This window comes from Hemibagrus wyckioides, linkage group LG20 (genome assembly GCF_019097595.1).
Source record: "Hemibagrus wyckioides isolate EC202008001 linkage group LG20, SWU_Hwy_1.0, whole genome shotgun sequence".
NCBI classification, from domain to species: Eukaryota; Metazoa; Chordata; class Actinopteri; order Siluriformes; family Bagridae; genus Hemibagrus; species Hemibagrus wyckioides.
In genome coordinates this window covers 6,798,397-6,812,129 of record NC_080729.1, presented here as the reverse complement: position 1 = coordinate 6,812,129, position 13,733 = coordinate 6,798,397, and the positions used below count along the sequence as shown (strand labels likewise).

The window sequence follows — 13,733 nt, the reverse complement described above, 5'->3', positions numbered from 1 at the left end:
GAAGGAACTCAAAAAGAGAAAACTATGATGGCATTGATGCCATTTCCTGGGTAATTGTTCTAACTGTGTTGTTGAACACAGTCTTCTGGGAAGATTTCCTGATGTTACACAGACATATAAGCAGTTTTAACTGGTATGTTCCTGCCATGGTGGCTTTTTTCAAAGATTGGACAAAATGACAATAATAGAATCAAAGACACTAAGCCAGCTAGTTAGTAGCTGAGCTGACAGACACCAATTCTGTTAAATTATCCAAATCTTTTAATGCTTTTACTTATAAAAATTTTGAAAAGAAGGCCAGACCAATAGATTAAACAGACAAAACCTAACATATAGATCAAATCTAACATATAGATTAAAAAGATAAAACCTACTCTCTATAGATAGATAGATAGATAGATAGATAGATAGATAGATAGATAGATAGACAGACACTCGGCACATTCATCGTTCACCGAGTGTTAAACACGTACACTTTCAATCAGTAGACATTCAGTCAGTGCAGTAATGTTCTCTGTACTTTAACTGAACCTACCAAGCCTTTTCACCCATTTATTGCTATCCTGTTTTTTTGACTGTTTTTGCTTCCTGCTTTTGTGTAATTTTCTCTGCTACATTGCTACATACTGTTTGCCAATTGCCTGTTGTTGTTGTTTTTGCCTCTTTCACATTTTGGAACTGTCTGCACTGATTATTATCCTGCATTTTGCGTCTGTATCAGCCTTGGTGGTGTGACTTTTTTTACTGATGTAAAACAGCATAAAGGTAAGAATGTACTAGAACGGAAATTTGAACCTGAATTGGACCATTTTACACATTCAGGAAACAGCTCACTTTATTGAACTTTCTCTTTCTGCCTTTATACATTTTTATACCTGGCGCTGTAATTGGCTTGGCTCCTGGGAGAACTCCAGTTCCTACTGGAGCAACACCACGATAAGGACCTAAGCGAGAAGAAACTCTATTTTACCATTTAGCCCTGTTGGCCCAAAATGACTTGTTTATTTATTTATTTATTTATTTATTTATTTATTTTTCTTATCAATCTAATACAATGTTTGGAGCTTTTCTTGAACATTTACATTTGTAGGCCATTTTGTCCATATAATTACAAAGTGAACTGGCTTTTGTAAAAAAAATTTAAAAAAAGAAGAAGAAGATGAATTTACATGTCTTCCCTTACTCATTTGCACTCCATAAAGCAGAGCTGAATTTGCATTTTTAAATACACTTTATGGACACGCTTCTGCAAAATCAGAAGAGTTGGTCTGGGTGAATGGAAAAAGCCACTGAAATCCATTCAGACACATGTTCTCACTCTACGCTGAAATATAATGCCGAATGAACTCACCATATCCGCCGTACGGTATCGGACCTGCAGAAAATGCACACGAACGTGTGGGTTAATTCTTTCGTATGAAAAATAAAAAAAAATTCTTATGAAAAGAAAAAACACTAACCTGCACCACCGGTCTTTGGAGGTTTAACAACAGCACCTGATGAAAAGATTTAAGTTTAGGTGAAAAAATTAGGAGAGAATAATACATTTCAAGATATTTAAAGGCATTTCAGAGTAATGACACATTTAAATTGAAATAAATATTGTTTATTGTAAATATAAATGATAAAATATAAAATTAAATAAAATGAAAAACAGTGACCTCTAGTGGATACAAACATGCATATGCACTTACCAGGCTGTACTCCAGCTGTTTAAAAAAATAATAATAATAATAATTAATTCACCATTCACAAGAAATTTGGGAAGAAAAATAATGAAATAGTCAGTGGTCAATTGCTAATATACAGGGGTGACCAGTGGGTGTCTGCATACCTAAACCACCTAAACAAATTACCCAAAAAATGCAGTGTACATTATTCTATACATAGGCTGCACAATCATCAATGATTCCTCAATATGAGATATATATGATTAAAGAATATTCATTTGTATGGCTTTTTATCCTACAGATGCCCCGATTTACACGAATTATTACAACATTTTTCAATGACCTTTGCTTAAAGGAAAGAAAACAAAATTAATGAAACTTCTTTTTTTTTTTTTTTATCATACTTCATGTAAATCTGTGTATCTGTACATTTTCCATTACGTTACTTAGGTCCATTTATTGTCCTGAGGCACAATAGTCTGCAGATACATAATGTTAAACATACACATTATGGAGTCTATAAACGTGTATGTTACAAATAAAATCTTTAGATCTTGATTCATATTAGTATATGATACACATAACTTTAACCTCATCCATATGCCATGTGGACCTTTCTATCATCTTTCCTGTGGCAATGAGCAAGCAAGCTAGCTATTACATGTAAATCTTAATACAAGAACTCTATTCAGAATGAAATGAATACCTTGAGGTATTTCTCCTGTGCCTGCAATAGGAAAATCAGAAAATAAGTTATTAAAAGACACGCAGACACACAAAGACACACAGACGAAACAAGAGAACACTGGGGGGGGGGGAGGGGGGATAGCAGATAATCTATTGCACAGAAACCTGATTCTGTGTCTGTAACCATAACATGTAAATGAACTGACAACCTGCATTATTTCCCTCCTTTTGCTGTTCTCTATCACACACAAGACGTTTCTTTTTTGGTAAATCTGACACTTGTTATGTAAGACTCACAAACTGAGAACTCCCCCAAGAATCGCACAGTCCTGTCACCTAAAGGTTTGCCAAAGTATAAATGAAAAGCATGCCGTGTCGACGTCAAGCAGAGTTAGCTGCATGGTCTGCGTGGTTAGTGGCAAAAGGAAGACAGAAACAGAGAGGTGTGAATGGAAGAGAGATTTTTCTAGAGAAAAGCAGAACACAAAGTTGCATGACACGTAGGCGATCTTACTGGGCTTAGGCGGCTTGCCAGATTCAACACTAGCCGTCGGTCCTGTCAAGAAACAATAGGTTCCACCTTCAACCCTTGCATATTTTTTTTTTAAGGAAATGCAATACAGAGGTGACTAGCTTCATAGCTGTTGACAAAACTCAGCATTGGCAGCAGCCACTGGCACTGCCGTGAAATAGTAGCGTATCAGTGTGAATCAGCTACAAAGAGTCATTTGAGCAGTAATAGCAAAATAGCAAAGGTTTTAGCATGATAGCATTTAAGGACCTCTGATAAAGAGATCAGTACAGGAAAGGACATTCAATCATGATCATTTTTCTGCTGCAGATAGCAATGCTTATGCACTCTCTTAAGACACCTAGCTGAAATTTTCCTGGGTAAACAGACTCAGAACAAAAGGTCAGACAAACAAAACTCAGAACTAAACAGCACCATTTAAGGTACAATGCACTTAACTGAGGCCACAACCTCAAAGGTCTGAATGTATCGTATAAAATCTCGGGTACAAAATTGCCTCATAGTATAGATCTATGTCTGACTGTAAATCTGAATTATGGTCTAAATGCACTAACAAGAACTCTTATTTTCTTAACAAATACAAATGTATTTACATTTCAGCATTATGTACTGTATGTACAATATAAGGTTCTCTCTGGTATTTTGGTCAAAACCAAGTTATTCACAATACTTAAACGGCATTGTAGTGTATGTTCAGTTTGCAATGCATTTTGTTATTGTCCAAAATTTTCCAATGTACCTTGGAAAAAATGATATATGTAGGATTTTAGATCTGAGAGAGTACATTACTGAAGCTTACTGAACATCATATACGATCATAATGCGGTCTTCATAGACCCATAATATATTTGAATGCATTATCAGTTATTAGATATTTAATTAAAGATATTTAAATTAAAGGAGTGTTATGTAAGGAATGGTCAGAGAAAACCTTATAAAAACCACCTGAATGAAAATTGATTTCAATAAAAGTGTAAACAAATGAATTAGATTATTGCCACAAGTCTGAAATAAAATGAGTCAGGACTCTGTTGGATTTCACTGTGAGATGTCTTTACCTCTGTTTGATAACCTTACACAGAATTTTAGTGGTTGAAGATTTTCAGAAATGGGTTTGATATCAACATTTACTTTGAAGATTTGTGTGAAAAAGTACTAACCATTTTGGGGTTTTTTGGAACTTTTCTATGAATATATTGAAGTCTTAAAGCCCTTGATGGTGAACATTGGCACAACAAAACAAAATCAATCAATCAGTCTGTCTGTCTGTCTGTCTATCTATCTATCTATCTATCTATCTATCTATCTATCTATCTATCTATCTATCTATCTATCTATCTATCTATCTATCTATCTATCTATCTATCTATCCATCCATCCATCCAGTATACAGCTATTCAGGCATCATTCTGTCAGATTATGGAGGGAACAAACTGTGAAGTGTTCCAATGTTAAGGACTTTACCTGGACCAATAGTTCCACCAGGGGGCAGAGTTGGTCCCTTTGCTTTACAAAAAAGAAAATATCCTGTCAATAACAGAATAGCAACGTTGGATGGTGTACTCATTTAAATGAGGCAAATGTATTATAGGTACCTGGTTTCACAGGTAATCCTGTGCCACCTGGAACAATTAGTCCAGCCCCATCTGGCAAAACACCACCACCGGGTGTAGCTCCAGGTACCACAACACCTGTTCCAGTAATGCCAGTACTTGGTACACCTACAAGTGAGAACCAAACTTTAAACAGATGGCTTTAACAAAGATCATTTGCTGCATGACAATGGCTATGAAGCTTATAAGCTACACTGGGCAAGGTGTCAGGGTGCATGCGTTGTCATACCTGGTTTAGGAGGCTTGACTCCTCCGGGATATCCTACAAATAGTAAAATGCACTTAATTCATATATATATATATATATATATATATATATATATATATATATATATATATATATTTATATATATATATATATATAGTCATGAAAACTGTCATAAAAGCTCTAATGCTGTCTGACATCATTGTTCATTCATTGCTCTATAGCTATTTATGCAATAAATTTATGAAATTTATGCTCTGACATAAAATGTCCCTTATATCACTCTGTTGAATTCTCAAATCTGATTGGTCAGGGGGTATTGATTAATATCAGAATGGATTTGACAGAAGGCCTGGCTGCAAGGCAAGTCTCAGGTTCATGTTAATGCACTTTTTTATAATACAGAATTGTTTCTGTAGAAACAGATTATTTATAGGAACACAGTATTGACTAGTAAAGACTTATAATAAGCAGATTAAACAAATTAAACAAGTAATCATTGACAATGTTCTGCGAGCAGACATTTATTTGTTTTTCTTTTTCTTAGCATTTTTGAAAGGAGTCTCCAGTGCCAGAGTTTTGTACCATTTAAATATCTACAGAACAACACAGTTTAAGCTTTCGTTGGAATGTGTAAAGGCTACTCTGTGACATAACATTAGCAGCAGCTCTTAAAGGTTGTCATTGGGTTTCTGAGCCTTGGATGAAGCATTAGAACCAGCTAGCGGTTAGGAATTAGCAATGACAAAATAACCTTTCTTTTAAAATTCATTATCCTCATTTACCTCCGGTTTCAGGCAACGGTACTCCTCCAGTCCCAGTTCCAGGCAATGGTGCTACCCCTGTTCCCAAAACAGTCCCTGGAACTTCAAGAGAACATTGTTTTTAGACTTTAGTTTGTAAAATATGGTTAGAAAATTATTCAATATGTCTTATTCCCTGCTTTGGGGTATGTAAAAACAATAGTAAGTTTTTACCATATTTAGGAGGCTTAACTCCACCAGGATATACTGTAAAGAAAAAAAATGAGACTTTAGAATTAGTCCCTAATTATCTCAACTGATTTTCCTAGTTAATTTGAAGGCAAGAACAGTTTGAGTAGAAATAAATGAAAGCAGTTGGACTTTTGGTAACTTGAGAAGATTTTACCAACACCAAGTACAAATTATTAACATTGTGGCAGCTCTCACAGTTAACATACAATTCATGATAATTATAATAATCTCTGCATGCAAACAATCATGGCCACATAAACAGAGAACATGAAATTTATCAATGACAGCATTTTCCTGTGATTCATGGTCTATTTCTTCTCATCATACCTCCAGTTCCAATTCCAGTTCCAGGCAACGGTACTCCCCCTGTTCCTCCTAAAACCCCCGTACCTAGAGAGGATTTTAGGTATTAGCTGTTATGACTTATTTTACGTGTGATGTCCAATAGTTCTCATTCTTTACTTTTAGTCACTTAGTATGAATTGTAAGATTATATGAATATAAAATAGAAAATAATTATTGTAAATCTTACCATATTTGGGAGGCTTAACTCCACCAGGATAGGCTGTAAAGGAAGAAGAATTATTTTATTTAATTAATTTATTTTTATTTAATCGCTTCACTTTTGTTCATATCATGTAAGTGTATTCTGTGGTAATTGGATGTCATGATCATTTTATTTCAATTATTTTATCTATTTTATCTAAGCAGTCAATTTGGATTGTGGTATCTTCTGGACATTTTAACATTTAAGAATTTTCTTACATTTTTAATGGTATATTTTAGACTTTTTTTTTTTATTGACTTTTTTAAATCATTTAAACATTTCTGCAATGATACTCAAGAAATAACAGATAGTTAAAAAAATCTTTTTTTTTTTTATTCCAAAAAGAATTTGACATAATATTAATGGATTATTTGTCTTTTTTTTTTTTTTTTTTTAATATATATTTTAAAATTAATTACTTCCAACTCCTGTGGCCGTTCCTGGGATTCCACCTGTTCCTCCAACGACTCCTTGCACTGTACCTGTTCCTCCTGCAACAACGAAAGAGACGCACAAATAAGCGGGTTATAAGCAGGTTATGTTCCATAATTCTATTCTTTTATACATTACTTTTTAGACGTCAGAGTTGTAGGTGATTAAATATGAGTGGAGTTTAAAAGGTATAAAAGGTTTCAGGGTATACAATTAATATTAACAGAGAGAAAGACATGGCTAGAGTACAGAACTAAGTAAATGTTAAACCATATTTCATTCATTCAATTCACACATGTAAAGAATGTTTACATTACTTAACTGAGTAAATTTTCTAACAATAACTGGATCATGTAAATTGAAAGTTGTGGATATTACACAAAATATAATATTTTTCATTGTCTGCACCATCCCCGATCTATCCTCGGGTCATGGGGAGCCTGTGCGTCATCGGGCATCAAGGCAGGATACACCCTGGACGGAGTGCCAACCCATTACAGGGCATACACACACTCATTCACTCATGCAATCACACACACTACGGGCAATTTAGAGACTCCAATCAGCCTAGAAGCATGTCTTTGGACTGTGGGAGGAAACCGGAGCACCCGGAGGAAACCCACCAAGCACGGGGAGAACATGCAAACTCCACACACACAGTGAGCAGGAGTGAGACTCGAACCCAGGACACTGGAGGCAAACATGCTAATCACTAAGCCACCGTGCCTCAATATAATATCTTATATTTATAGAACATTTATGGGTTCCACCATGAGGACAAACTGAAGGACATAGGATTTAGGATAAAGGATTTAACCTTTTTAACACTTATGTATACTTGGACTTGGATTGTTCTAAACATACTGAACATGTGTGCTTTAACGATTGTGTTTACCTCCAGGTATCGTCAATCCACCAGGAACTCCATAACCAAGAGCACCAGGACCTGAGCAATACAAGACCGTCATCAGCTTTGCTTCATTTTCAGAGAAATTAAGCCTAGCCCTAACATCAAGATCATGTTTAGAGGTGAATCATGATTCAGACAGTGTAGAGAATAAAACAGACATAATTTGAAGTTTTGTTACTCCTGAGTGAATGTGAGTGAATGAATTACCAAATTTCGGTGGCTTCACACCAGCAGGATATCCTAAACAATACAAAGTAAAACAAAGCCTGTTTTCATTTCTGTGAGTTGACTACAACTAATAGTTATATTGATGTGTAGCACTTTTACTGATGTATAACTATTAAATAAAATGCACCTCCGGGAACGCCACCTGGAATGCCACCTGGAACACCACCTGGAACACCACCTGGCAGGCCACCTGGCAGGCCACCTGGCAGGCCACCTGGCAGGCCACCTGGCACACCACCTGGAACACCACCTGGGACACCTGTCAATAAAAAATAGTGCTTTTTAACTTATGACCCAAAAAGCTTCGACACAAGAGTGTAACAAATCTGTGAAGTTTAACGTCTGGTTCGGTGAATTTGGCTTAGAACTGTACAGCATACATTAGAGCTGTAACCAAACACAAATACATTATTCTGAATTTCTACACTTAGGAATTAGTGCCACACTAAAAAAATCCCTCATTGTTCAAACCAGGCCCACTTCAGATTAAAATCCAAATACAGATAAGGATACAGATATTTGGAGCATTCAGCAGATACAAATAGTATCAGTTTAGTTTGTATTCTGTCCAGTTTATATACTGAAATTAGCATAGTTTGTGTTGGTTTGCTTCTAAAAATCAATTTTATCCATAAAACATTTGTTATAATATTTGATATTTTATAACGTTATTATAATTACCATATTTCGCAGCCTTCGCAGCAGCGTATCCTCCTAATGAAAAACAGACAATAATAATCAATATGTGCTCACAGATAGCAGAACATTGAAGAGTTATGGTTCTTTGTCATGTTATACAATCTATAATACACATTAAAACTTTGCTCATACCACCTTGGCCTCCGAATCCGGGTACTCCACCGAGACTGCCAATTCTAGTACCAGCACCAGCACCTAAGACCAAAGCCACACTTTACTTAATTTACTTAATCAGTGAAAAATAAACTAGTTCAACAAAATTATTTAATACATTTCAAGGGAAAATGATATTTGAGCGCTGACGTCATTACCATATTTAGCTGCTGCTTTGGCTTGAGCAGGTGAGATAACTGTAGAATGAGAGAATGCATTTTCATGAATGTTTGTCTCTTTATGAGATTGATCTGTTATTACTGTAGTCGTATGGAAATCGACAGCATCATTCTTCGCCGTAAACTTATACTATATGAATTTGCACTTGTTCTATTGTTGGTTCTCTTTTGCACACACCTCCTGCTCCAGGATAAACTCCAGCTCCTGGTACACCACCACCACCAGCAGCGGCAGCAGCAGCAGCAGCAGCAGCTGTTTAAAGGAAATAAAAGGCAATAACTATTTCAAAATAATAATTAAAGAAACATATACTTTAATATAGTTAAAGTATAGTGATTAACAGGAACTACAGCTATAACAGTTTTATATCTTAAAATTATAACAGTTTTTTTTTTTTTGCCACACACAATTGTTATTAATACTTGTTTAGCTTTTAGTACACCCCCTTTGGCAGATATCACACTTGGTTTCCACTGTTCCTTGCAGGGCACTTACAGTTCTGAGAGATTCTTGAGCTGCCTTGCATGGAAATCTTGTATAAAACTCTACCAACATATTTTCAATGATGTCCAAGGCAGACGACTGTGAAGGCCATAACAAAAGCTTCCATTTCTTGAAGTGGAACTGGAGTTATGTTTTAGATAATTGTCCTGTTACTTAATTCAGTTAAGATCTAATGAGGTAATTACATTCTCTAGAAGAGCATCCAATCTTTTATACCATGGCACAATGACCATTTTTGTCCTATTTCTTTTATTCCATAAGATAAGCAATTGTTTGCTGCAGAGGTTGTGTTTACTTTATTTTTAATTTATTTACTTCATTTCTACTTAATTTGGCAAAGTGTTTAAACATAGGCGTTCAACTATAACTTGTTTTCTAGATGTTTTATTAAATAAAAAAATAAAAAAAAAAACTGTGGCATAAGAGAAATAATACATTTAACATTTGCTCTTTTATTTATTTATTTTTTTATAAAAGAACATCTCATTTTTACCATTACTGCACTACTTTTTAGATTGTTAACAAAAATAAATATGAATTATGAATTTATTAAAGTGTGTTGTAAGCTGTTGCATGTATGTGGAATCACATTGTATGAATGATTGTACTGTATCACATTCAGCTTCTTCAATTCTGTGTCTGATCAATTCAGTCTATTTGTCTACTTGTTGCTCATAAAAGAAGATGGATTACCATATTTAGCAGCTTTGGCTTGAGCAGGTGTGAGAACTCCTGCAATTGAAGAGAAAGAGACCCTCAGCACATTGTTATCCTTGACCAGTTCTATTCAAAAGGGCATTATATTATTTATAAGTACAAAACAAATACACTGACTGGCTGCAACCAGTATACCTGAGTCAGATGATGGAGAAAAGAAACTCTTAAATGCAGTCATACGAAGAACAGGACCAACTTTGTAACCAATATGAATATAATTCATATTGCTCCAATATAACTCACCTGCTCCAGGGTAAACTCCTCCAGCACCTGGTACACCACCACCACCCAAGCCAGTTCCAGCTCCACCTAAAGCAGCTCCTTCAAGAAGTAATATATTTAATAAAATCAAATAAAAACTGAAAAAATCTTAATATGCAACTGATGTGCAGTATACTTATTTTACTAACACTATACTATAAACAGCAGTTTTCTACTATTATTGGTGTACTACATTCTGCGAAAACCTCTACAGCAAGGGTCTTTAATCTTATCAGAAAAAGTCTGGTGTGGGCTTTCACTAAAGCAAAATACATTCACAAAGGTAAGCTGAATAAGATTTAAGACCCATGGATTCAAGTATACTTTATGGTACATAACTTCATAAATCATGTTTTTAAATTATTTTTTTTGTTGTTCATATGGAGAATGATTACCATATTTAGCTGCTTTGGCCTGTGCAGGTGTAAGACCTCCTGCAAATATAAACATAGAATATTAATACACTGCACTGTACTGTATGATAGAGACATTGCTATAAGTGGACATTGTTGGTATTATCTATCTGTTATCTATCTACATCAGGGATTCACAACAGTGCCCTTTTATTTCCCAAGCTCTGCACACATTCATATTTTCCCTGCTATATGAATGAAGTTTATACTTCATTCAAAGGCTTAGTAATGAGCTGATGCTTGAGAAATAGACCAACAATGTGACCTCAACAAATCCATGTTGCTGTTGTGGAGTTGTCACAGTGGACCAACTGGTCCGCACAACAACTTGGCACAGGTTTTATGCCAGATGCCCTTCCTGACACAACCCACCCATTTTTATCCAGGCTTGGGACCGGCTGGGGCTGGGGTTTGGGCATTGGCTGGGAATCGGCTGTGGCTGGGGTTCGGGCATTGCCTTGCACTCGAACCTGGGCCTTCTGCATGGTAGTCGAGAAACCTACCACTATGCCACCAATGCCCTTACTTCAACAAATCCATGTTAAGTTGGAAAAGATAAGAAAAAAAGAGTCTTCAACCTGTTTTCTTGTTTTTCCCTCACTAACTTTGTCTCTTTTATGGCCACTAGAGGGCAGTGTCCACTACAAGAAAACCCTCAGCCTTACATCAGCAGTGGCCACATGAAGCCACCTGTGCCCAGATGTCATAAAATGATCAAACACATCTCAGCCCCCTGTGTGAGACTCTCTCTCTCTCTCTCTCTCTCTCTCTCTCTCTCTCAATGTTACCTGCTCCAGGAAACAATCCTCCAGTTCCTGGTACAAAGCCTCCCCCTGTACCTGTATATGAGGAATAGCAAAGGTAAGCAATTCGTATAAGGCTTAGGCAATTTTCCATATTACATAATTGGAAGGAGAATGGTTTGGCTTACCTCCTACACCAGGGTAAACTCCACCCAGAACTCCACCTGGGACTCCACCTACACCTCCCAAAAATAACCCAGCTCCAGCACCTAGTGGAAAATGTAACAATAATAATTCAAGCCTAATAACAACTCGCAGCTAGTAGCTGGTGTGATTCATTTGTAATAGAATTGTATGTATGTTTAAAGATACAGCATTTATTTATCATATGGAAGAAACATGTATTGTGACTAAGAGGACAATATACTCTATAATATGAGGTTCCTAAACTGCCATGGATCTTGTAATATTCAGGGACAATCAGTTTTGTTTTAGGGTATTGCCTTTGAATTGGTCAGAAACAAAATACAGTACATGAAGTAAAAAGATGAAAAACCCGAACTGTTTTATAATTTTAGTGGCTAATGTTATATGGGTAGTTGGTTCTGCAGGTGGCATTTCTGTAGGCTATGTGCCAAATAGTATATCACTACACATTTAATCACTGTTTAGATATACCACTTATAGAGACACAGCTTTAAATTCTCCCTACAAGTGTGCACTTACAGCTGGGAGATTTATCCATGTAATGAGGAACAGTGGGTTGTCCCATCTTACATAATAACTCTTCCACAAGCAGTTTGGAATAGCATTTCTTTTTATGTGAGAGGATGAAGTTCTAAACAAAAGACAAAACCCTAGAATTAAGTAATGATTACCATATTTAGCAGCTTTAGCCTGAGCAGGGGTGAGTCCTCCTGCACCGACTGAATGACACAACAAACACAAAATAGCTGGTTAGACTCAAGATATTTCTTATAATATGATAATATGATATGATAAAGCTGTCATGGTCATGGATTACAATTACAATTTGCAACACTTCATGACCTGAAATTTATTAGAGCTTGAAAAGTGGTAAAAAAAACCAAACAATTTAAGTAAGGTACTGGTATTTGAGAGCAGAATGAGAAGATTTCACGTCTCACCTCCTGTTCCAGGGTAAACTACTCCAGGTCCTACACCACCAAGACCAGCACCAGTTCCAACTCCACCAAGACCAGCACCAGTTCCAACTCCACCAAGACCCGCACCAGTTCCAACTCCACCTAAACCAACACCAGTTCCAGCTCCACCTAATCCAGCACCGGCACCTAGTGAATCCATAAGATGAGCATCAGTATCTCCAATATATTGTGCCATACCTTAACATAATTCATTTTATACTTACCATATTTAGCAGCCTTGGCTTGAGCGGGTGTAAGACCACCTACACCTGATCAAAAATAATGAGAAGCCATTATTTATTACATTTACATTATAGTAGGGTGAAATTCTTTCTGTGCATTTCCCAAGTTCTCAGGATTTTATAGTCAGAGTGCTGAGTCAGCAATGATATGGTGCCCCTGGAGTAGACAGAGTTCATTGATCAAGAGCATTTACAGTATATGAACCATCACTGCCCCCAAAGTAACTATTCCAGATTCATGATATATAAAGTTCTCACAAGTCATTTAAAAGTGAACGTTTTACCTCCAACACCTGGGTAAAGTCCACCAGCTCCAGGTACACCTCCAACCCCACCTAAGCCGGCCCCAGGAAGGCCTCCAACCCCACCTAAGCCGGCCCCAGGAAGGCCTCCAACCCCACCTAAGCCGGCCCCAGGAAGGCCTCCAACCCCACCTAAGCCAGCTCCACCTAGAAGAAATGATAACTCTTAGCCTTAACACAACACAATATAAACCTGTGAGCTATAGCAAGACCACATTCCAGTGAGACCACACTGTTTAGACAGAAAAGCTGAACAACCAAGTATGAACAGCTCACAGCTCAAGCATTAAATTAGCTTCACCTAACCCCATCTAATGTGACAATGCAGTGCTATCAACCTCTGAATTGAAAGTGAGACATTACCGTACTTAGCAGCTTTGGCTTGTGCAGCTGAGACACCCAAGTTCCCCATACCTAAATACACAGAGGATAAATAAGCCAGTAATCATGCATTCTAGCTTCACGTATTGCTTGAATGTGTTGTTGAACAGGAATCTGCAGCCAGTGATAAATGTGGCAGTGTTCTCATTGCAA

The 13,733-nt window shown here is 36.6% G+C and overlaps 1 protein-coding gene across 20 annotated transcripts in view; it reads right to left on the bottom strand.

Annotated features, from left to right (window-relative positions):
- elna (elastin a) overlaps positions 1–13,733 on the bottom strand; it is a 60,179-nt gene that overhangs the window by 10,150 nt on the left and 36,296 nt on the right. For 9 of the 20 annotated variants that reach the window (XM_058418249.1, XM_058418248.1, XM_058418253.1 and 6 more), the window contains 31 exons: positions 13,563–13,613; positions 13,182–13,346; positions 12,880–12,924; positions 12,638–12,802; positions 12,368–12,415; positions 11,678–11,758; positions 11,535–11,585; positions 10,729–10,767; positions 10,316–10,393; positions 10,049–10,087; positions 9,029–9,103; positions 8,830–8,868; positions 8,651–8,713; positions 8,501–8,533; positions 7,947–8,078; positions 7,799–7,831; positions 7,577–7,627; positions 6,669–6,740; positions 6,235–6,267; positions 6,030–6,092; positions 5,685–5,717; positions 5,493–5,573; positions 4,732–4,764; positions 4,485–4,610; positions 4,354–4,395; positions 2,872–2,913; positions 2,377–2,397; positions 1,695–1,709; positions 1,461–1,496; positions 1,352–1,375; positions 876–944 (listed from right to left, as the gene is read on the bottom strand). In XM_058418249.1, the coding sequence (XP_058274232.1) occupies positions 876–944; positions 1,352–1,375; positions 1,461–1,496; positions 1,695–1,709; positions 2,377–2,397; positions 2,872–2,913; positions 4,354–4,395; positions 4,485–4,610; positions 4,732–4,764; positions 5,493–5,573; positions 5,685–5,717; positions 6,030–6,092; positions 6,235–6,267; positions 6,669–6,740; positions 7,577–7,627; positions 7,799–7,831; positions 7,947–8,078; positions 8,501–8,533; positions 8,651–8,713; positions 8,830–8,868; positions 9,029–9,103; positions 10,049–10,087; positions 10,316–10,393; positions 10,729–10,767; positions 11,535–11,585; positions 11,678–11,758; positions 12,368–12,415; positions 12,638–12,802; positions 12,880–12,924; positions 13,182–13,346; positions 13,563–13,613 (1,878 nt within the window). The remainder of the gene's footprint in view (positions 1–875; positions 945–1,351; positions 1,376–1,460; positions 1,497–1,694; positions 1,710–2,376; positions 2,398–2,871; positions 2,914–4,353; positions 4,396–4,484; positions 4,611–4,731; positions 4,765–5,492; positions 5,574–5,684; positions 5,718–6,029; positions 6,093–6,234; positions 6,268–6,668; positions 6,741–7,576; positions 7,628–7,798; positions 7,832–7,946; positions 8,079–8,500; positions 8,534–8,650; positions 8,714–8,829; positions 8,869–9,028; positions 9,104–10,048; positions 10,088–10,315; positions 10,394–10,728; positions 10,768–11,534; positions 11,586–11,677; positions 11,759–12,367; positions 12,416–12,637; positions 12,803–12,879; positions 12,925–13,181; positions 13,347–13,562; positions 13,614–13,733) is intronic. The other 11 variants (XM_058418258.1, XM_058418263.1, XM_058418265.1 and 8 more) reach the window with 8 other exon arrangements.